The sequence below is a fragment of the Ixodes scapularis genome, unplaced genomic scaffold, assembly GCF_016920785.2.
Source record: "Ixodes scapularis isolate PalLabHiFi unplaced genomic scaffold, ASM1692078v2 PGA_scaffold3__209_contigs__length_174095766, whole genome shotgun sequence".
Classification (NCBI taxonomy): Eukaryota; Metazoa; Arthropoda; class Arachnida; order Ixodida; family Ixodidae; genus Ixodes; species Ixodes scapularis.
The window spans coordinates 48,459,148-48,481,153 of NW_024609868.1; the positions used below are offsets into that span (position 1 = coordinate 48,459,148).

The 22,006-nt window shown below is 44.8% G+C and overlaps 1 protein-coding gene across 1 annotated transcript; it reads left to right on the plus strand.

The window, feature by feature from the left end:
* The first annotated feature begins 7,653 nt into the window (after positions 1–7,653).
* Positions 7,654–9,119, plus strand: LOC115308751. Its single transcript, XM_042292721.1, has 3 exons — positions 7,654–7,672; positions 7,760–8,004; positions 8,435–9,119. The coding sequence occupies exons 1-3, from the start codon at positions 7,654–7,656 to the stop codon at positions 8,600–8,602; spliced, it is 432 nt and encodes a 143-aa protein (XP_042148655.1). The 3' UTR covers positions 8,603–9,119.
* Positions 9,120–22,006: the final 12,887 nt, after the last annotated feature.

Consider the following 22,006-nt stretch of genomic DNA (forward strand, 5'->3'; position numbering starts at 1 on the left):
TCGAGTAGGCGTATCGGACTAGAGTTTCTGAAGTAAGGCAAGAAAGCGCGGTGAAACGCGACGAAAAACACGAATACGACGCATCCTCCAAGGCGCGGAGGGGAGAGCGGAGCAGCAAGTTGAAGCAACCTAATGGCTGCCGCGTCACGTGATTCCAAGATGGCAGCGCCCATGCGGAGGAGGATGAAAAGGTCTATAGTACGGAGCAGTCGGCGGTCCGGCGTTCACATTTATATCGACGACGGGTGTACGTCGCATTCGCGTCCACAGCCCAGTGACTCGGCAGTTTTCGTCTTTGTCAGAACAGTCGGAAAAGTGTACACCCTTCATTATGGATTATCACAGATCGATGGAAACTTGTTTTGTTCCGTACGTTACCAGCAAAAAAGAAAAGGCATATACGAGAAGCGCATAAGCCAGGAGAAAAGCCCACGCGAGTGCACTTCGAAAAAAAAAAAACAGCATACTAATGCTTGGGCGGTAAAATGACTGAAGTATCATCGGTCTAGGCAAGTTCTTGTAAGAAAACCTGAGACTGGAAGTTATTTCACGCGATAGCGTAAGGCTCCCGTTCAGCGGAAAAGCCGGCGTAGTAGTAGTCGGCGTCCGGCGTGACTTCGTAGGCCACGTGACCCGTGTCGAGTTACCCGGGTCACGGCGTCCGGCGTGACCTCGTGGGCGGGCCCTTCCCCTTGGCTGAACACTCGGGTCACGTGACCCGGGTGTTGAATGGGATCCCCTCCCCTACCCCCCACACCTCCCATCCCCTCCTCCACTACTCCTATCTGACCCCCACTCCTTTCCCCTGCCCTCCACCCCTTGCCCTCCCTTAGTAGCAGTCGGCGGCGGCGTGACCCCGTGGGAGGGCCCCCTCCCCAGCTCCCCTCCCCTCATCCACCCCCTCCAAGCCCTCCATTCCCCCGACCCCCTCCCCCTTCCCTTCCTTCCTCCGCCTCCCCTGCCCTTCCGCCCTCCTCCACCCCTGCGCTGACGACCCGGCCTTGCGCTATCGCGCGGAGCCTAAGTGTCCCCCCAATTTTTATTTGTCTAGTCTGAGGTTTTCTTTCAATGATGTTTCCTAGCCAGCTCGCTCGCGTACTTTCCCTCCTTACAGTTCTTGTAGCTGGATGTACAGTCTCCCGCAATATGAAGGACCCATTCGACCAGGCAGTTTGAGGCTGTTTTGGATTTGCCTATGCCTGGACCATATTTCTTGACGTGAAAGAATGAAATAAACTTTTATCTTTCTTGTCGCTCAAAATGAAGTGCGCCTGGCCAAAGTGGAATAAGTGCCGCCCCATAAATTGCATCGGCGAATCGGGCCTTCATATTGCGAGTGACTGTACACGCACTTAGCGCGGGTGTACGGCCTAGGGAGCAGCTCGACATGAGAAATGTCGCGCTCCGTCGGTTCTTCTATGGGGTCTGGAATAGCTCGTTTGGCGGCATATGTAGAGTCGTCTGGTGGAGATATCAGTCAATCCTGTGACACAGTCTATACTTTGTAAAACGTGAAACATCATCTCCCCACCCGGGTTCTTCCTCACCTTCTACAGATAATTGATTCGGCATTGTGATACACAACCGTCACCGAATGCAAAAAAACTCAGGTAGATAAAATAAGATGTCCATAATAATGTTTGAGTCTTGGTGGAACCTTAGAAAAAAAAAACTGGGTGCGAACTCCCGAGAGTCCTGAAGTATATCATTGCCTGAGGGCCCGGGATTTTTGATGGTAGTCGAATTTCCCGGGCCTTGTGTAATAAGAGATACTGAAAATTGCACAATTTGGCATGGAACTACTTCAGGTCATGCAGTTAGTTCACGCCAGATTGTCAGATTTATGAGCGAAATAATTAAAAGCTCACTAAAACAGCATTAGATGACATATAAAAATACTCTCCCAGACTAGCGTCAGGTATCCATAGTGGAGACTGGCCCTCCTCAGGCAATTTTGTGCTTTCCTGAAGCAGGGGCAGCTGCCCCAGGGACATTCGGGCTTAAATCTCCGGAGCAAAAGACGCGGTTTTCGGTGCCAGGGACGGGAATTCAGAAAATACAGAAAAATAATTAGGATAAATATCAAAATGTTCTCCTCGAATATGATACTAGACATACACAGCTACATTCTAAACGAAAATTCGATATTCTCAGGCGATGTTTTTGGCTTCCTGAGCCGGGCGGAACTGCCAAGAAAAACGTTGGGACTTAGTCTCCAGAGCGAAAAGACGCGGGTTTCGGTGCCTGGGACGAGAATTTAAAAACATACAGAAAACTAAATATTATAAATATTAAAATGCTCTCCTAGATCATGATACTAGGCGTAACCAGCTACATTCTAAACGAAAAATCGATATTCTCAGGCGATGTTTGTGGCTTCCTGAGCCGGGCGGAACTGCCAAGAAAAACGTTGGGACTTAGTCTCCAGAGCGAAAAGACGCGGCTTTCGGTGCCTGGGACGAGAATTTAAAAACATACAGAAAACTAAATATTATAAATATTAAAATGCTCTCCTAGATCATGATACTAGGCGTAACCAGCTACATTCTAAACGAAAATTCGATATTCTCAGGCGATGTTTGTGGCTTCCTGAGCCGGGCGGAACTGCCAAGAAAAACGTTGGGACTTAGTCTCCAGAGCGAAAAGACGCGGCTTTCGGTGCCTGGGACGAGAATTTAAAAACATACAGAAAACTAAATATTATAAATATTAAAATGCTCTCCTAGATCATGATACTAGGCGTAACCAGCTACATTCTAAACGAAAATTCGATATTCTCAGGCGATGTTTGTGGCTTCCTGAGCCGGGCGGAACTGCCAAGAAAAACGTTGGGACTTAGTCTCCAGAGCGAAAAGACGCGGCTTTCGGTGCCTGGGACGAGAATTTAAAAACATACAGAAAACTAAATATTATAAATATTAAAATGCTCTCCTAGATCATGATACTAGGCGTAACCAGCTACATTCTAAACGAAAATTCAATATTCTCAGGCGTTTTCTGTGGCTTCCTGAGCCAGGCGGAATAGGCAAAAAACGTTCAGACATACTCTCCAGAGCGATGAGACGCGCTTTTTTGTGCATGTGATCAGATAAAAAAAAATGAACTAAAAAATAATTGTTACTATTATCAAAATACCCTCCTGGAATATGATACTAGACATACCGAGATACGTGAAAGATGTAAATTAAATATCTTTATCATTTTTTGTGGCTTAATCAGCCAGGGGCAACTGGGCGGAAAAATCATCTGGCATAGTTCCCAGAGCGACAGATGCGTTTTTTTTTTGTGGGAGGGGCGAGATATAAAAAATTGCAGGAAAATAATATTTATGGATATTAACATTTTTTTGCCGGAGAATGATAGTAGACATGCCCAGCTACATGCCACGTAGAAATTTTACCTCCTCATGCAATTTCTTCTAATTTCTTGACCTTATGAAAAAAGCACTGTATAATTTAGTCGGCAAAAAGGCGACAAGTAGCCTAACTCGCACTTTTTGCCTACTGCTTTGACTTTTAACACTCCAGAAGCTTCCTTGAGATTATAAATGCGAACTAGGGTGCCATCGGGGTGATGACGTCTTTTGTAGTACCCGATGCCGACAGCACGTGCTCACAACGAGAGTACAAAGAAATACCTTGAAAAAAAAAAATGGTGCCGTATCACAAGTAAAGCGCGCTCCTACCAAAGAATAAAAAGCACAGCGCCCGTATGAGAAATATTGCACCACTGTTGGTGACATGGTCACGTGACGATAATTTACGGGGGTCACGTGACCATCGTCCGTTGCGCCACATTAACCACGTAACCACAGTGAAAGAGTGGGCCAACGGAAGCCACAAGGTCATGTGACCACGATCCGTGGGGTCATAAGAACACGGTCCGTGGAGTAACGGGAACATAACGCGCGGGGCGGGGGGGGGGGGGGGGGGGAGAGGGGGGGTTCCTCTCCGCCAGGTCTCCACGCGGGAAATGATATCGCATTTAAGCCTCACAGGTTGTCCAATTGTCCAAGATGACAGCCAACGTTTTGCCGATCACGGGCGAGCGCGGTTCTTCTTGGTGGGCGGCCAACGGACTCCCACCACCCGAAAAGTACAGAGGAAGCACCTAGAGCTCCCAGAAGTGCGTGAGTCAAAAATTGTGTAAAGTCGTCGGTTTCTTTACTAGGATTTGGGCATGGTACAGGAACCGCAACATCTCTTATTGGTCCATAATTGCTATCGACATGTATGGCGCTAAAATGAATTCATTTGTCCTTCGAAAAGAAGGATCTTGCTACCATGGTGCAATCATCAGAAATATATATTTCATTCTTTAAAATAGTAAAGATTTGCGAAATATTTTGGGCGTGAGATCTCTGCTGACCCAAACATGTTTTAACGCTATTGCCAGCCCTCGGTTATTAGAGAGCTTTAGACCTAGATAACTCAAAATTGAGCGTGAATTTCAAAATGCTCTCCTGGAATCAATTAAAGCTAAGATTAATAAAGCGATCGCATTTGACCTCAAGCTCCCGTGGCGACAAGCTTTTCTTCCTGGGAGCTGAATGTCATGGCCTCGTTTTCAATGGGAATCTATGGGATTCGGTTTGTTGATTCGGGAAGGAAATGTAATGGTCGTGAGGCACTGGAATTCTTCAGATAAGCGGGCTATTAGATCAATATTATGGCCCCCCCGAGTGCAATTAAATTTGTGGAGTTTTAACTGAATTACAAAAATAAAACGTTTTTGCCCATTGAGTTACGCTGGGGCGCTGACGTGACTGCCGAGAGATGGCGTAAGTTGCGAGCGGCGGCATGTCCCGGATTCTTGGGGTTGTTTGTCAAAGGCGTCGTGCCGTCATCGTTGGCATTTCGTAGCCGGCTAAAGCTTCCTCGCTGAATTAAGCTTCATCGGCTGCTCATTACAAGATGGTACGGTTGAAAACAGCAAGGGTCAACACAAACGATGTCTTCACTTTCGGTAGTTTTCCACCACCCTCAGTTTCCCTTTTTCTCCCGCCGAGCAGCAGGAGGCGGAACTAGGGCGAAATTTTAATTTGCGATTACTTCGCTGCATCTAAAAACATTGCAAAACAACCATAACCTTCTAGAAAGTATTTTTATAAAAAAAAACTGAAGCTAAAAAAAAATTAGGAGCGATTTGAGGATTTTAAGTATGCCGTTTTTATTTCAGAGTACGAAAACAAAAATAAAGAAATTTACAAGCCCCTGTAATGCCAAATAAGAGTGCAGCTTTTGAGGAGGAGGAGGGAAGGGTATGCCCCTTTTCCCCCTCCTCCCATCCCCTCCTCTCCTTTCCTTGAACGGGAAAAAATTTCTCGTTAAACGTTGCGGGAACGTTTTTCACTGAATTTAGTAGGAAATGTAGGGAAATTTTCCCGCTAAATGGGAAAGGACCCCATGAGCGGGAAATTTTCGCTACATTTGCCGCTAAATTCAACGGGGAAATTTTTACGCTAAATGTAGAAAAGAAAATTTCCGTCCAAATTTACCGGAAAAATATCCCCGCTAAACTTAGCAGTGAAAGTTTTTTGCTAAAATTAGCGGGAAATTTTTTTCGTTAAATTGAGCGAAATTTTTTTTTTGCTGAATTTAGCAGGAAATTTAATCTGCTAAATTTAGCGGGAAAAATTCCCTCCTCCTCCTCCTCGCTCGTGAAGTCACTCGGGACCCTCGTGACGTCACTCATGACCCTCGTGACATCACTCGTGACCCTCGTGACGTCACATGTGACGTCATTTTGGGAAACGTCCCATAACTCAACGCGCGGTTACTCCGACGACGACGGCGACGCCACTCAAGTCGGAAACGGGTGCCTAAGAGCTGCGCCCTAAATAACAACCGTGCTAGAATTTTTGCAGGGCATGCGGCGAGCCCTTTTACCACTTGTTATCTGTCAAAGGCATTGTGACGTTAACGGGTGACACCGGTGATAACGTCACTTTTGCTAACTTTCCTCTCGGGTCTGGGATTGTTCCTTGTGCTACAAGAATGCTACAGTCGTACGCGTTTTACACGCAGTTTTTAATTACGCAATATTATATTATACGCGTTTTCGTTTGTTTTTTTTTTTCAAATTTCTGCATATTTTTTTCGGTGTTTATTCTACAATTCAAATTTTTTTTTTCGGTGTATATTTATTTCCAAAAAAGTTTACCGTTTTTTTTTTTCGGTGAATAGTAGCTGTAGCTGTGATATTTGTGATCCCTCCAAGAATAACAGTACATATACACACGTGGTCTTCGCTACAACTTCTGTCCAGGACACACCTCAAAAACCTTGGAGTTCGCGAGCATAACCTTTAGTTTTTTTGTTTTTTTTTTCTAATCTGACGACCTGAGCGTCTGAGGTGCACGATGACCGTACAGGAACCAGCGGAATGGCCAGAAGAAATTCATCGTATTTATGTTCTCAACCACAAAGAAGTTTGAGTGCGGATGTTAAGAGAAATATTAACGGCTTTCCTCGATGTCGTCTGAAGTGCATGAAGTGAAACACTTATCACTCTAAAGAAAGCCTGTGCGCCTACTTTCTCGCACATCACTCGGAGAGCCAATCACCGCAACTTACGGAGGCAGCTTAGTGAATGACGATGGCGAAATATATGTTTGGACCAAAAAACGTAGTCTGTGTTGAGACATTAAGCGATGCAGAACGTCACGCTTGCATTCCTTAATGTCACAACTCAGACTGCGTTTTTTTTTTTTTGTCTAAACATATGCTTCGGCATCATCATTCGCTGAGCTGCCCCCGTAAGTTGCGGTGATTAGCTCTCCGAGTGTTGTGCGGGAAAGTAGAGGCACGGGCTTTTTTTAGAGTGTGCTATCCCACATCCAATCTTTTTTTTAGGACCGGGAACTTAACACATTAAGCCCGATCACGGAAAGAACACAGATGTCCCGTGAAGGCCACTGCAAGACCTCCTTTGTTGCATGTTGAACCTTGGAAGAGGGCAATCACGAAGACGTCACACAATGTCGAACCTTGCAATGCCCTTTCACTCTGTCCCCCCCTCCCCCACCCACCTCAAAGCGGTGCTAAAGAACTGACCTTTTTCGGTTAAAACCGAATTTCAAATAGGGATTAGACGTACTTCTATTGGTTTTCATCGGTTTGAAACGAAAACGCCGAACCTACAAACTGACCTTTTTCGGTTAAAAGCGCATTTCCGAAAATGTATTTGGCGCAGTTTTATCGGTTTTTATCGGTTTAAACCGAAAACTCCGAACACTAATTATACAGTATTATGAACAATCAATAGCGCGAAGTACAGACATGGGCAGCAACACCTAAACACTACAGGACTCGACTTCGTTTAAGTCCAGACGCAGCCGACGGCTAATGGGGCCAACGAAGCAGCGTGATGGTTCGATTTTGATGCTGTATGATTGGTCATATCAGCTCCTAGCCCCGGAGGCGAGCGCCTATCCAGAGATCTGCCCGTGCCTAGATCTGGGGACAACGCCAGCGTAGGGAAAAACCGCTCGTAGGGAATCCGTTCGGATGGTAGTGATGATGATCATAATCATGTCATATAACACCTGAGACTGTGGTCGAAGAAATTGGAAACTTTTTAATAGAAGGATCAGACACAAAAAGGGACGTCTCAAACTCAGCTAACTGGTTTATTTCTCGACCATCCTACATCATGACTGACTTGCCCACTGGCGCCACCCTGGCCTTGCTGTTTTCAACGGTTCTCAGGTTGCCGGAGCGGCGTGTTTGAACTGTTTGAACCACAGGTTAAACCACAGGCACCACAGATTTGAACTGTTTCAACGGGAGTCATGGCAAAACGAACGGAGTAGCACTGCGTGGCCTCGCAATCCCAGCGACCCGACGAGCTCGCAAAGCGTGCTCGGAAGACGACCCTCCCAAAGCCGACGACGCGCACTCACCTCTGTGGACAGCGAAGAAACATCGTCGCACTGTGACAACGGCGACTAGTGCACGGCATTTATTTTTTGTTGGCGTTCGTTTCATAAAACCCGTCTATAAGGTATGTGTTCAATCTTCATTACTTTACCTGCGCGGTAGAACCGGCCAATATCTGAAAGCTAAATCAGCCTGCGCGTTAGAATCCTGAAAACACGGCAAAGTGGATCTGCTGCGTGTTCAACCCCTTTTCCCATGACTTAGGATGTCGTAGCAGAGTCTTACGTGTTCATATCATAAAACATCACATCATAAAACGCAAATATGCCGTGTCCGCAATCCGCGGTATCAGTTCCCGTTTTATGTGGTTTGTAGCGGATAGCCCAGTTGCTTATCGCGTTTCTTTAAATAAATTTTTGCTGTCGCATTCCCAAAGATAGCCCACCCCACGTTTTTCCCAATTTATCTCTTCATTTTGGGTGGACATTCTTACGGGATTTTACGGTAGTTTTGCTTTGTCCTCTGCATAAGTCTATGTCCTTTCCACTTTTCAGGAGCTTGTGACCACCCTGAAAGGCTTGACGAGCTACGTGCTCGTATTCATGTTGGTGCCACGAGGTGGGCCTTTCGGGCATGCCAGGGAGGATGAGAGGCTGTCCCTGAACCGCCTACTAGTACAAAAAGGTGTTGCCCTCGGCGTTACCATCGTGAATGTCGACTGACGTAAGTACATGGAACTTTCACCCCTGGTGCACTGTCCTTTTGAGTTACATGTGACATGCTCCTTTTGAGTTACATGTGACATGTGACATGCCTCTGGAATGCTGTTCATTGAGTGACAAGGTTGGGCGGATATAACCTAAGAAGCATTTGAAATGACAAATACTGGAATACACAGCAGTGACAGCTAAAGTATTGATACTAAAATACATTTATAAAAGGAGCATTGCAAAACAATTCAAATATGTATGACTAAAAAATGGGTGACAAAGTATCTTTAAATATGTTTTGTTTGAAGGAGAAATCCTGATACTGAAATATGGGGGGCAGTCAGTTCATTGAACGACGTTTCATTGACAGTTCGTTTCATCGACAGTTTGTTACATCGACAGCTCAGATAAGCTTTTTTTCTGTAGTGACTCCCCGCAGAATGTTGCCGCGAAGCAGCTCGAGTGGGTGGGCCCACTGATCTCTACTAAAGGGGGCTGGATGGCGCTTAGCTGCTCTCCGAGCCTGGCGCAAGTGAAGCCACCGGAAGTTCGATTCTTGTCCCGGAAGCTTCCTAGTGCATTCAGTCGATATTTTGGACCATGCTTTTTTGTTTCTTTGATTGGGTTTTAATGCTCCCGTTCTGGATTAAATCCTGAGAATGAGGCATTTGAACTTGAGACATATTCACAACTTGATCAACTAGAATCTCAAAATGTTTACATTGAATGGCTTCCCATGATACTTCTCGGGTCTGCATGCACTCTTACTGTGCAACAAGCAGACTCTCTTGAGAGAACAAGCGAAAATCCAGCGCCCTCGACGCTTTTCGAACCAGCACTCGGAAGGGTTACAAAGCCTGCCAAGCACTCACTTCCGGGACAAGCTGCTCACCTCCAGTGGCTTCATACTTGTTTGCTCAATGCGCATACATCCAGCCCCCTCTAGTGGAGATCAGTGGGTGGGCCTTGTGAGGATGACGCCAAGCCCTATGCCGTTACATACCCAAGGCGAGTTCCTCTTCCACTGCTCTCACAAGTGGAGAATGAATTGGAAAGGATGAAAGAAATGGGAGTCATCAAGAAGGTGGAAAAAGCAACGGAGTGGTCCGGCATCCTGCGGTACAGTGACACGGCCAGCAGCCCAACCAAGGTCCTACATTGTAAGCACATCGACAGGACTAACACGACGCACCGGGAGTCACATGCAGCCAACGGCGGTCACTAGGAGCGGACGACCAAGCAGACCACCGTACAGGTTGGACTTGTAGCGCGGCTCCCTACTCCTAAGAAAGGGGGGTGTCGTGAGTGGCATTGCGAGCGACCGCCGACTGCTGTGCCGTGACGCGCCTACGCGCGGAGTACTCTCGCTCTGGGAGGCCAGTGGACGGGGGGAGAACGGCACAACCATGCGAAGACATGGCTGTGTGTCGCTGACTACACGTATTGCCTTTAACCCGCAATAAACTGTTCTTGTTATACCTGAACAACTGCTACGACAGGCCTGGTGTGTTAATATTTCTGTAGTGAGCCGCCACAGACGGTTGCTGCAAATGACGTAGACGGGCGGGCCAGGTAAGTTAATGCGTGCCCCAGTGACACACACAACGAAACATCACAACATCGTACAGTTAGCGTAACGATTGTCGATGACATGTCAGTGTCGACCAGGGGCGGATTTAGAGGGGGGTCCGGATGTCCTGACCCCCCTCTTGATTTCTGCTTGTGTAAATTTTAGGACGTAAAACGAAGGAGAGGGGGATGGGGTCCCTAAACATATGGTACGCTGACCGACACCTGACCCCCCCGCTCAGGAAATTCCTGCATCCGCCCCTGGTGTCGACGAAATGTATGTCAATATGTCGTTTGATTAAAAGTTGTCGATGAGATGTCTGTCGATGAAACAAAACAGATCCCAAAATGTAGGTTGCCACAGTAGCGGGGTTTGCTATAAAATGAAGCAAAACATTATAGTCTGGGTGTAGCAAGCTTCATATTCTGTCACAGGTGTATTGCAGTGGTGGATGTTACCATGTGAAAGTTAAAGGCACTGATTTGTTTGTTCGAAAAATCGGAAGAATATATGCAAGATTTTCAGTTATGAATGCTGATGTTGACGGCCGAGGGTTGTATTTCATTCTCATGTTGAGAGATGGCAGAGCACATCACGGAAAGTAGACTGCACTGTGGAGCAGCGGGTCTACGGCAGGGTGTGTCGACCCCAATTGCGTTTTTCTGTTGTGGCTTTTATGTCTGCGTGCATGGCTATACTGTATTGTCACAAATAACAAATGGTGAGGCGGCGAATAAGTGAAGAAACTAAACGCTTAATGGGGCGAACTTGTGCCCAAAACAAAATAGAGAAAGGCTAGCGTCGCAGGCATCAAAACAGCAGGATTGAGCGCTGGGAAGAGTCTGACTTAGCTCACCATGCGGAGTCCCTTTTGTAGTCGCGTGGGTCTCTGGCGTGGGTCTCTGGAACATTCGGCTTAGACATTTCAGTGCGTAGAATATTCGTAGCTCGGCCAGACAAGCAATTTCTCGAATTTGCGAGAACGCCAAGTAGAAAGAATAAATAAAAGAACATTCCACTGCCTGGAATCAAACCCAAATCTTCTGCGCTACAATCAAGTGCAGTAACCATTTGGCCACGTACGCGCTCGCTCAGCAACGTCTGTGAAAATATTAGAAGAAAGCTGTGTTACAGCAAGATTATCTTCAGCCTCGTCGGACTCGCCATCACGAGTTTTTCTAATTGCAGCACGTCGCTCCATCTCCCAACAGAAGCACCAAACATTGCTTTCGGCCATCTGCGTCCTGACACAGGTTGCTAATGCTTTGCAAAAACAAAGCTGCACCTTTCGATTCTACAACGTAACACCCATCACTAATGTAGTTTGACAGAACCTTCAAGCTTGCCTTGTGCAGGTGCCACTCTTTCCAGAGAATTCTACAGCTAGCTCTGCTATTGGTATCACGTTATACATACTTTGAGATATTGTAAATGTCGTCTTCTGTGTTATTGACAACCAGGTATTAACGATATCAAGAAAGATCACTCCAGCCATGTATATTACTTTTTACATATAGTATGCAAGCAACACAGACCAAAAGAACAATTGCTGAACTCACTTGCATTTGTGGATGAGCTTTTCAAGTGATGTTCAATCAGTTAGCACCTGTCGATTTGGGTGGAGGGCTGTGGAGCATTATGTTAGCGGCTGTAAATACGCTCTCGACAGGTGTTGATAAAAATGGTGTTCTGTGGTTTGTTTGTCTTCTAATCTTTGTCCATGCTTTACGCATCGCTTCTTTTACTATGGTCAACCAGCTTGCACAATTGTTAATGCCAACTTCATCTCCAGATCAGTTTTTGGTCCTCCTAAATTATCTTGAGGTGCCTCCATGCTCCGATTTGGTGAGGTCGCCTTTTCAGTAATGATCTTGTGACGTCACAATGGAAGGAATCGCTGTTCTCTTATCTATTGATAGTATTTGAAAGCATAAACTCTGCTCCCATCCATCGATATGGCACGAAAGTGCAGAGCACACCTGTAAAGCTTGTGCTTGCAGTGCCTTAGATGTTCAGAATCTAGATGAAGTTTCAAGGAAAACATTTGTTATTCTTTTAAAATAGAAAATAGCATCGCCTGTTGATACACCTTATACTAATGCTTTACATTTTTTAAGCAGACCTTATACGAAAGTTTCTTTTATTTATTATTCTATCATAAAGATAATTCACACTGTTTTTATTCACTGACCTTGTTGCAAACCTTGCAAAAGGCACAAAGCAGTACGTGATGAGGTGCACTCGTCATAAACCACAAAATGGCACATAACTCATGGCAAGCTGAGCTTTTCATAAGCCGTTAAGAGGTTACATAATCAATTAATTATACCCTGAGGGTCCTCATGGACAAAAACAAAATGCTCTGATCAGATCCTGGTCCGCAAGGTAACAAAGCCTCAGTGGCCTCTTCACAACAGTCTCCACTCATCTAAAGAAAAAAAAAAAAAAAAGGCTTTATTTTTTGTTTTCAGTTTATTGATTAATTGAAAACATTAAGGAGCTACATTGGGTTTTGATTGTATTTTTATACCACAAACACACCCAAAATGAATTTTACTTAGTAAATATAAATAACCTATAACTAGGCCGTATATCCTCCGGTGTTTGTTTATGAGAAAAATCGGCGGATGTTTTTCATTGTTTATTTATTTTTCAAACATTGGTGTCTTTCGACCAGGGTTGGGTCAAAATACTTGATGTACTTGGAAATACAAATGCTGGGATACATAAAAATAGCTAAAATAGTGATACTTAAATATATCTGTAAAAATTATTCTGAAATGCATCGGAAATGCGTTTTAACAAGGAGCAAAACGTATTTGGAAATACAAATGCAGGAATACCTCTTAGGGATGGCAGAAATACAGATACTGAAATACATTTTTTCAATTTGCTTGAGGTGCCAACTGTCATATCATAGGCAACAAATTAGTTGGGAGGTGCAATAAAAATTGTTCTTGCTTTGTCTGTTATTTTACACTGAAGCGATACAAAAGAAAAACATGCAAGTGCTAAACTCAGTTACACTTGAGCAGGAGCTTCTCAAATAGCCCACCTGTGAGCCGTTGCCCATTCAAACGCAACGTCATGTTGGCAAAAGAAAAAAAAAATAGCTGCTCAACAGTTGTTGAGGAATACAGGTTCATATTAAATCAAAGAAACATTGCTTTCACAGTTGGGAACCACATTTTTTCATTAAGAAATGTGCCACTCACAGCACATTTCTTATCTTCGCAGAATAGAGAAGAGGTCGCATAGACAAATATTTCTGGGAATTTGAATGAACCTTGGTCAGCATAGTAACAATGCCCCGCGTCCCCTTAAAAAAAAAAAAAAGACGTCCAGACTTTTTTTTTTTTGTGGGGGGGGGGGGGGGGGGGGGGGGGGGCAGAAGCATGGTGGAAAACATTCTTCAGTTTTGCAGAATAAAGAAAGGGGTTGCTAATGTCCGACACAAATAGTTCTGGTCAAACCTAGGCTCGCATGATAGCAAAGGCACAACATACCCCTCATAATGCCCTCTGGCCTTCTCTAGCAAAACAAAAAAGTTGTCATCTTTTTTATCCAGAGGTGGGGGTTATTTCTCAAGAAATGTAACGAAATACATCCCGTCTTGATTGTATTGCGGTACCGAGAAACATCCCAAATGCATTTCGATACAGAAATACAGATACTGGTGAAAAAAAAGTGTTGCAATAGAGAACTGCAGACACTAAATGTATTTCTGAAATACTATTGCAATACATTTGTATTGCGATACTGCACAACCCTGCTTTCGACTTGTTGTCTGATGTAGACGCTAAAAACAGAGATGATCGGTGAAAAAAAAAATTGGTTTGGGACAAGTTGCTTTCTTATCTGCCGTCCTCTGACATGAATCAACAAGGGCGTTGTGACTGTTGGTAGTAACCGTCTGACTGACCTCTCGGGCCCTTGTCCTCCAGGGTCAGCGATCCCACTGATTGGAGACCCCAGTTTGCTTAATTCTTGGTAGCAAAACAGGCTCAGCAAATGCCTAGAATTCGGGGTTTCAACCAAAATAGTAATCGCCTAGCGCCAAATCGTCCCCAAAAACTGTGTTTTTCTGTTATAACCAATTTTGCATTTTCGTCATCGGCGGATGTTTCTCAGTATTTTTAGGTTAAAACTGGAAAGTCACAACCTACCGATAACTTGGGTTCTGTGTTTTCTGAGTATTTTTTTCCTCAAATTGTTTTTTTTTGGGAGGAAGGGGGGGAGGGGTAATTTTTTGTGCAGATTCGTTGTTTTTTTTTTGTGTAAATTGGTTATGACTTCAACCAATTTACACAAAAACACAGAATCTGTGGGAAAAATTAAACATTGGAAAAGAAATACCCCCGAATTTGAGCAAAAAAAATTAACTTCGAAAACACTGAACAAGATCAGAGTTTTCGTTTTTTATTTTTTTTTCGAATTCGGCCTACATTTATCGGTTTTTATTTCGAAATCCAATATTTGGTTTTTATCAGTTAATATACACCAGAAAATTTATCTTTTTTCTTTTTCAGTGAAATGTATTCTATTACACCTGTTCTTTTATGAGCACTCAGCGATGGATACAGTTGTAGACAGTAAGTTCCTTGAAAGTTTAAAAAACCAAAAAACAGGAAAATATGTCAGGAATATAACAAGATAGATTAAAAAAAGAGTATACCATTTGTGAAAGTAACATGTATAGAAGGCAGTTTTAAACTCTGACAGAGTTTGAAACTGCCTCTATGCATTGGGAAGTTCTGAAACATTTTTGATAAGAAACTGTCCAAGTCACTTCTTAAAATCACAGTGAACTCGGCACACGAGAACCGGTCCCGAAGGAAAACAGAAATTTAACTCAGAAGGCGAGCCCAAGTACTGCACCTTAATGTCTGTGTTTACAGTTAGATCCTCCCCTGACTAAACGAAGGTGGACCCCAATAATGAGCAACCAGCCCCATAAAACATTGTCAATGAGTTAACAACCCCCACCCCCTGCACGCACACATCCACACACAAAAAAATAGCTGCACAATTAGGTCTAAAATACTGACCCCTACCTAAACCTATAATGTTTATTGACTGCTTCCAAGTTAGACACATGTGTCCTGTGTGGTTCCAAGGAGTGGTCACAACCCAGCTTTGTTTTATGCTATTAATTAATTCATTCGCTGATGTTTCAGCACCTGTTCCTCAACCGAGGCAACATTGTCAACCTCGACAAGCTGGCTACCGACCAGTACAACGTGTGCCGTGTCCGCGGCATCCAGCGCCTTGCATTTGCGCTCGGCAAGGCACTCACAAAACTTTATGGTAATTCTATCCTTGGTGGGTGCTGTGCCCCATTCTGACGTTTCAAAGTCCACAGGTGGAGCCTGTGGCCAGTGGGGAGGTGTATGTCTCCAATTTGCCGGACCCTAGCACTAGCTAAGTTACCGCCAAATTCACAAACCTCATTCCAATTGAGGCACCCCTCCACTTCCTCAAGGAAGGTGCGAGGGCCGGTGCTGGCCAGTCGCGACGACGGATAGGCGGCCTAGGCTGCTTAGCCGTCCTCGCGATTGGCCAGTGCCGTCCCTTGTGCCTTCCTTGACAAAGGGGGGGGGGGGGGGGATTGCCTCCATTGGAATAAAGGTTTGTGAATTCGGCAGTTAGTGTCCCTTTTCCCCTATGTGCAATTCCAGCCAATAGAACCTTTCTGATGCCTTAATTCAGTTTGTTTATTTCTAAAGAGCATCTCAGTGCCTGCATTTTGATGTGTCATAATGCTCTACTGTAAAATCTCAAGAGGTAGCCCACCCCTATTTTTGGCTTGATTTGCTTTATTTTTTTAAACTCTGAAAGATAGCCCACTTCTAGTAATAGCAGTGTTGGGATCAGTGATGGCCTTGGCACAAATGCGGCTAGTTAGCTGTGGCGGGATACAAGTGAATGTTGCTGACTGGGAAGTACATACCTCGGGATTTTGTGGTATATGCCAAATAGCTTTAGAAATAAAGGGATCTGCAGAGATGCTTGAAACATCATCACTTTTCTCATGGTAAGGAATGAATTCAGGGCCATAGAAGGGCTGCAACAAATTGTGTAGTTGGGCTAGTTGGTTGGTCATTTTGAAATAATATCTATCTGCTTCTTTTTATGTTTACTTACTGTACCATGCAGAAGAAAAATTTTCAGTTGTAAGTGAGTGCTGTGTCTGTGTTCTCTTCGTCTTTTTTCTTTTTTTGTGCTGTTTTAATATCATTTCAACTATAGGGGGCAGGGATGGCACCAGCATCTTCATAATGGGTGGGGGCAGTGGGGAGGCCAACCAAATTGGGGGGGGGGGTTGCTCTGAGGTGCCGTCGCGCACGGGCTTATCGAAGATAGCTTATAGCTTATGCGGTGTGCTCATTGAAAAGGGAAATGAGGAGACACGAGAAGGAAGAGGCGGGGAGGGGGGGTTATTACAGCATTGACCTCTGCCCCCTGTGCTCATGACTCACAACCAGGTTTTGCTTCCTTTTCTTAGACAGTCTGGAATTCCTCTGACCTTGACTTTAACTAAGCTCCCCTTCGTTCACGTCTCCGGTCTCCGCTGAAGATAAGCGCCACACAGCGGAATGCGGAGAGAAAAGCCAGCAGGCGTCACAAAGGGGAGCTGCTTTTTCTAAGGCGCTAGATAGCTTACTCGCCCACGGTACGACTTGCAGTGGCTGGAAGTTAATAGAAAAAAAAATAATATAAATAATAAAAGGCAGGAACAGCTCTAAAGTCTGGACACTCATTACATTGGGTTTTCAAGCCGACATCATAGGCAATTATTTGTGTACAAAGCTGCTTCACCTTGGGGCGGCAGAAGAAATTTTAGGGGAGGCGCCCTCCACCCCTCGCCTTCCCTTGGCGCCGTCCTTGATAGGGGGGCTCGCACACCATTGGTTGGGTAGCTTGCGAACCATGTCGCTGAGTGTCATTGTTGATGTGCACTTTTTCCCATAAGAAGAAACAAAGTCAATCAAAGCATCAAGCGAAAAGTTCAGTGCCTAATTATGAATGCTACAAACAGAATATTTGGAAGCCTTTTTTAGATTAGGCCATTCTAGATGGTTAAATTTTATTTTCTTAAAAATTGCTTTGAGAAGCTCTTTACAGACTGGTGCAGATTACATACCCGGGGTTCCCAAACCGGGTTCCATAGGCTGGTCTTTTGGATTCCGCAAGCACCCAAATATATTTCATTTTTTTTATGGGAAAGTGAGGAACTGTATATTTGTACTCAAATGCTATGTATACCATGAAATACCGAGCATCCGCCGATTCCCCACTAAGCACCCACCCCTAAATGTTGTAACATCTAAAAAAATATGGACAGTGGAAATATAGATAACATTGATAGCATATCAAGTGCCAGTCTCCCACTTTTTTGCGATGATCTCCGGATTTGTAGAGGGTGCCTGAGCGTTACTTTACGACATATTTTAGGGTTGTACAAATATTCTAAAATTCAGAATATTGAAGCGAATGACGCCATATTCTACTCGCACTTTGAATTGGTGAGGAGTATTCGGCAACTTCAAATATTTTCAAAGTATTTCTTCACCACTATACACCGCCGCAACGCACCGGTGTATAGCGGTGAAGCGTGATGCATGCGTGGCGGAGCAAAGCACTGAAACTTTTGTGAGCACGATGGTGCGAAGCATGACGTGCTTGGTGCAGCACCTTTTGAAGATTGCTAGGATTCCTTGTCACTAGAAAGTTTGAGAACACTTGTTTGTAAAGATTGAGTCAAGGTGCCGGATAGTGCTTTAAAATCAAACGGAACAATTGGCGCCTGCATGTAACAGGCCAGCATTTCACCATATTCCTTTTGTCGCTTCAGGGGCAAGCCCAGATTACCCATATTTAACTGCTCAAATGAATAGGGCCCTCTGTGAGGGGATCTCCCCCTGACAGGGGGCGTGTTCCAAACCTTACTCGACTGGATCCCAGCTACTCCTGCGGGTCATATCACGTGACATTTCAAGCTGAGCAACGCTGGACGCAAAAAGGTTTTCGAACACCAAGGTATGAAAATGTTACTCTAAAGTGAGATTGGGTAAATTTCGGAACACGGCCAGGTTGATCACAACCGCTGGCCATTGCTGAATCAAAAGCAGCTGGCGTTGGCACGAGAGCGCTCGACACAGAACACGCAGAGTGGTCTGTGTTAACTGTTGCGTACAGCGTATATAAATGTTTTTTCTGCGTCTACCCTTCGCCGGAATATTCTGCAGGCTTGATTTGAAACGGATTGATACGGTATTCATGCCCATGCGACTCCAAGACACGTGGTGGTCAGCCCGAGCGGATGCTATGAAGCTCTGTTCGCTCAGGAAATTAGGGTCGCCTTGAGGGTCTGAAGGTCAGGAAGAACTAGCAGAGACATGGGTTATGGTTGAAGACTATGGGTATGACTGCAACAGTTATAGCTTAGTTCATGAACAGGGTGTTGCAATGCTTCAATGCCATCAGAAGAACGCTACATAATCAGACACTCACATTGAATAAAGCTGTAAACCTGACGAAATTATTGAGTGATTATGTATCCGGTCTAAGAGAAAGATTCAATGAAATGAAACAGGCAGCGAAGGAAACATTGGGAACTACATACAAAGCAACTATCAAAAGAAAGCAAACCGATCGGCACAAATGGCAACCTTCACCCTCAAGATGCCTCACTGAACTTCCACTGTGATACCAATATTGGCATGATTGACAACCTTCTGCATTCACTTAAAACTCGTTTCACTGCTTACAGCAAAGTCTGCCTACAAATTACTTTTTATTGCCGACCACGGCACACTTTCGTTGAAACAGTGGTGATTCCAGGCAATGGATAAATCTGGTCTGTCGGACGATTTCCCCGATGAACTAGAACAGTTTCTTTTATTTGCCAAAAAGGAAGGCTTCTGTAAGAAACATTCCAAAACTGTAGTCTGAGAAAAGCTTCGAGGCTCATTTCTAGGTGTTCATGTACCCATTTTAGATTTTTATTTTTTTATGGTTGCGAACTTCAGGGGTGAACACTCTCTCAGTAGGCCCAAATTGACATAACACAGACTTCGATCAATGATGGCCAATGACCACCTCAGTGAATTGTCCTTGCGGAGTGTGCAGATGGGTAGTCTCCATTGGGTCAAAGTCGAAAAGTTTATAATCGCGATTTGAACAAAAGACCCCGGAAGATCCCGTGAAATGTAGACATGATACCAGCTTCCTTGTAAATTGTAAATAATGCTGAAGACTACGGTTGTGCAAATATTCATAACTTTTAGATATTGAATAGAATAATGCCGTATTCGATTCATACTTTGAATCGAATAGGATTATTTGGTAATTTTGAATATTTTCGAAGTCTGGAAATAGGTCTGCAAAATGTTGAGTCCCCCCCCCCCCCCACAAATATTAAGATGCTTTGCCATAGTGCTGTAGTGCTAAAGTATGAAGCTTCATACAAGCATGTCGGGCGAAGCGGTGGAGCTTTGTGCGAGCGTGCAAGTGCAAAGCGAAGAAGCTTGGCATCCCCGACCGAGCTCGAGGGCTACACAGTGGAGGCATACTACTTGGTTGATATGATAATCTTATGTTATATTGTCTAAAAGAAACTGGCTTTGTAGTATCACAAGCCGCCGTCCTGCCATTTTACGAAGTATCTCCTCACAACCTTTTAGCTTGTTCTCAACTGGTGTCAGCTGCTTGTGCAAGCTGATAAAGCATTTGGAGAAGATAACTATTTTGGTAGTTGGGACGATGACATGGCAAGCCCAGTTGAAAATGTAACGGGATACATTATTCCCTTGAATGTATTGCGAGACCAGAAATATATTTTTATGTGTATTTCGATGCTGAAATACAAGTACTGACCCAAAATCTGGTGTCCTGTATATTGTTACAAAGGGAATGGAAGACCTACATATCATAGGTAATCTGGGCTCGTGTTGCTGTACCGGTTCCTTGATCACCGCTATGGTTCCCTCTAAGAGTAGCCTGAGGCAGTTGTTTTCAGTCCCCAGATATCAAGTAGAGTCACTGCCTGCACTTTGATGGTCTCACACAGTTCATTCATGAGCGTGCATTGTTACCATTTGAGACAACACCATCAATTTTCTGGCAATGAAATGAACTCGCTAGCATTCATCTTGCCATTGCAGATCCTTCAAGTGTAACTAGTCCCCCATAATGAGCTGAAGTAGGGTGGTAGATTGGGCTAGTTGGTAAGAGTGAAACTAATCATGATGGAAAACAGCCTCTGCTACAAAACAAAGTGAAAAAAAGAAAATCTTTATTCATAAATTGGAGTTTAGCACTGCCACATTGTAAGGCTCTATCCCTGTGATTGCCAGCTGCCTGGTTGGCATGCATGTTTGTGTTAATGTAATAAGACTAAAATGCTTCATTTTCATAAAATAAACTACACTTGAAGGTCATCCGTTGTTTTGTCGTGTTAGTGCCTTTACTTCATCCTTGTGTCTGAGGCTGCTTTCCATTATTTTTATTCCATAATAATCATTTTCAACTGACCCTGTGTGCCTTTCTGGCCACAGACAAGCCACCCCCACAACCAGTACCTTAACAGTGCATATTTACTGTATTGTCGGAAGGGGTGTTTGGACAGGACATTTTCACCTGTGCAAATGCCAGCGAGCACCTTTCCCTGCAATACAGCGGTGTCTTTCGGTGAAGCAAACCTATGCTGATCTGCGAGAGTATGAGAGTGTGCTTCATTGCGAAGTCATTAAGCTCTCAATTTAACTTAAAGAAAAAGATGGCAATATATATACTCAAATGATCAAGCTATCTACGTTGCGAAAATAATTTTAACTATGCCAAACACATTTTTGTTTCGAAACCGGGGAACCAGCGCACGGTAACGAGAGTATGTTTACAAACGTCCCGGCGCCATGTTGTAACGGTTCACCGTGGATTTTTTTCCTTGCGTTCTAAGTTTTGATGACGCCTTTCGCCGCTGTTATCTTCGTCGTCGCATCTACAGCCCTCAGAGATCGGTAAGTAGACCCGTGTCCCGCGAATGCAGTAAGCATGTAACATCTACATGTGTGTAGGCGTTGTAAAAGAACATTACACCGTCGTATGGAACTACTAGTTTCAAGAAGCCGAATTGGGCATTCCACGCGTACAGGCCTCGGAGCTTGTGCGAGGAACATGGTTATTCGAAACGTTAAATTAAAACTGAAGATAGTGAAGATCTCTTACCTCAATTCGGCTACGTGAAAGTGCTTCGCTTATCACGTTACGATATTGAGCTACTATGCGGTCGTGGCTACCAAGTGCGGGAGGTGCGCTGAGACCTTCTAACCGAGTTGGGCGCCTATTAGGACGCATGCGAGTTGAATATGATCACTGTTCTTTTTCAGTTACTTAGGTACGACGGGTGACAGGCGTTTAAGCGTTCCGACACGTTAATACCGGTGCTCAGGGGGGCTATACGCCTCGCAAGTGGGCTCATTTTCGTCTTCTGCGCATGAGAAAGGAGGCGCGAAGGCGGGAGAGGAGGTTGGTGACGATTCCGACTAAGCTCCGCCCTCGCACATGTCGGGGGAGGCCGGGGGGTAAACAAACATCGGCGTCGGCCATGGCGGCCGTGTTGTAGCGGCGACCGCGAGTCTTTTATTTATTGTAGCCCGGTTAAAATTTGCCGAGTCCACAAGATCGAGCAGCTTTGTGCCCCTTACGATTCCTCCGTCGTCTGCTAGAGGCATTTCGAAGATTCCAAGATGAAGAGGACGAAGAGCGTCAAAAAGAAGGCGCTTGCCTAGCCTCGCGATTGAAACGCCGGTTGCGCCGGTCACTACGAGACCGCCGCCCGATTG

Coding starts and splice junctions, on each gene's coding strand:
- LOC115308751 (XM_042292721.1), top strand. Junction 8,005..8,434: donor TCATAAAACCCGTCTATAAG/GTATGTGTTCAA, acceptor TCCACTTTTCAG/GAGCTTGTGACCACCCTGAA.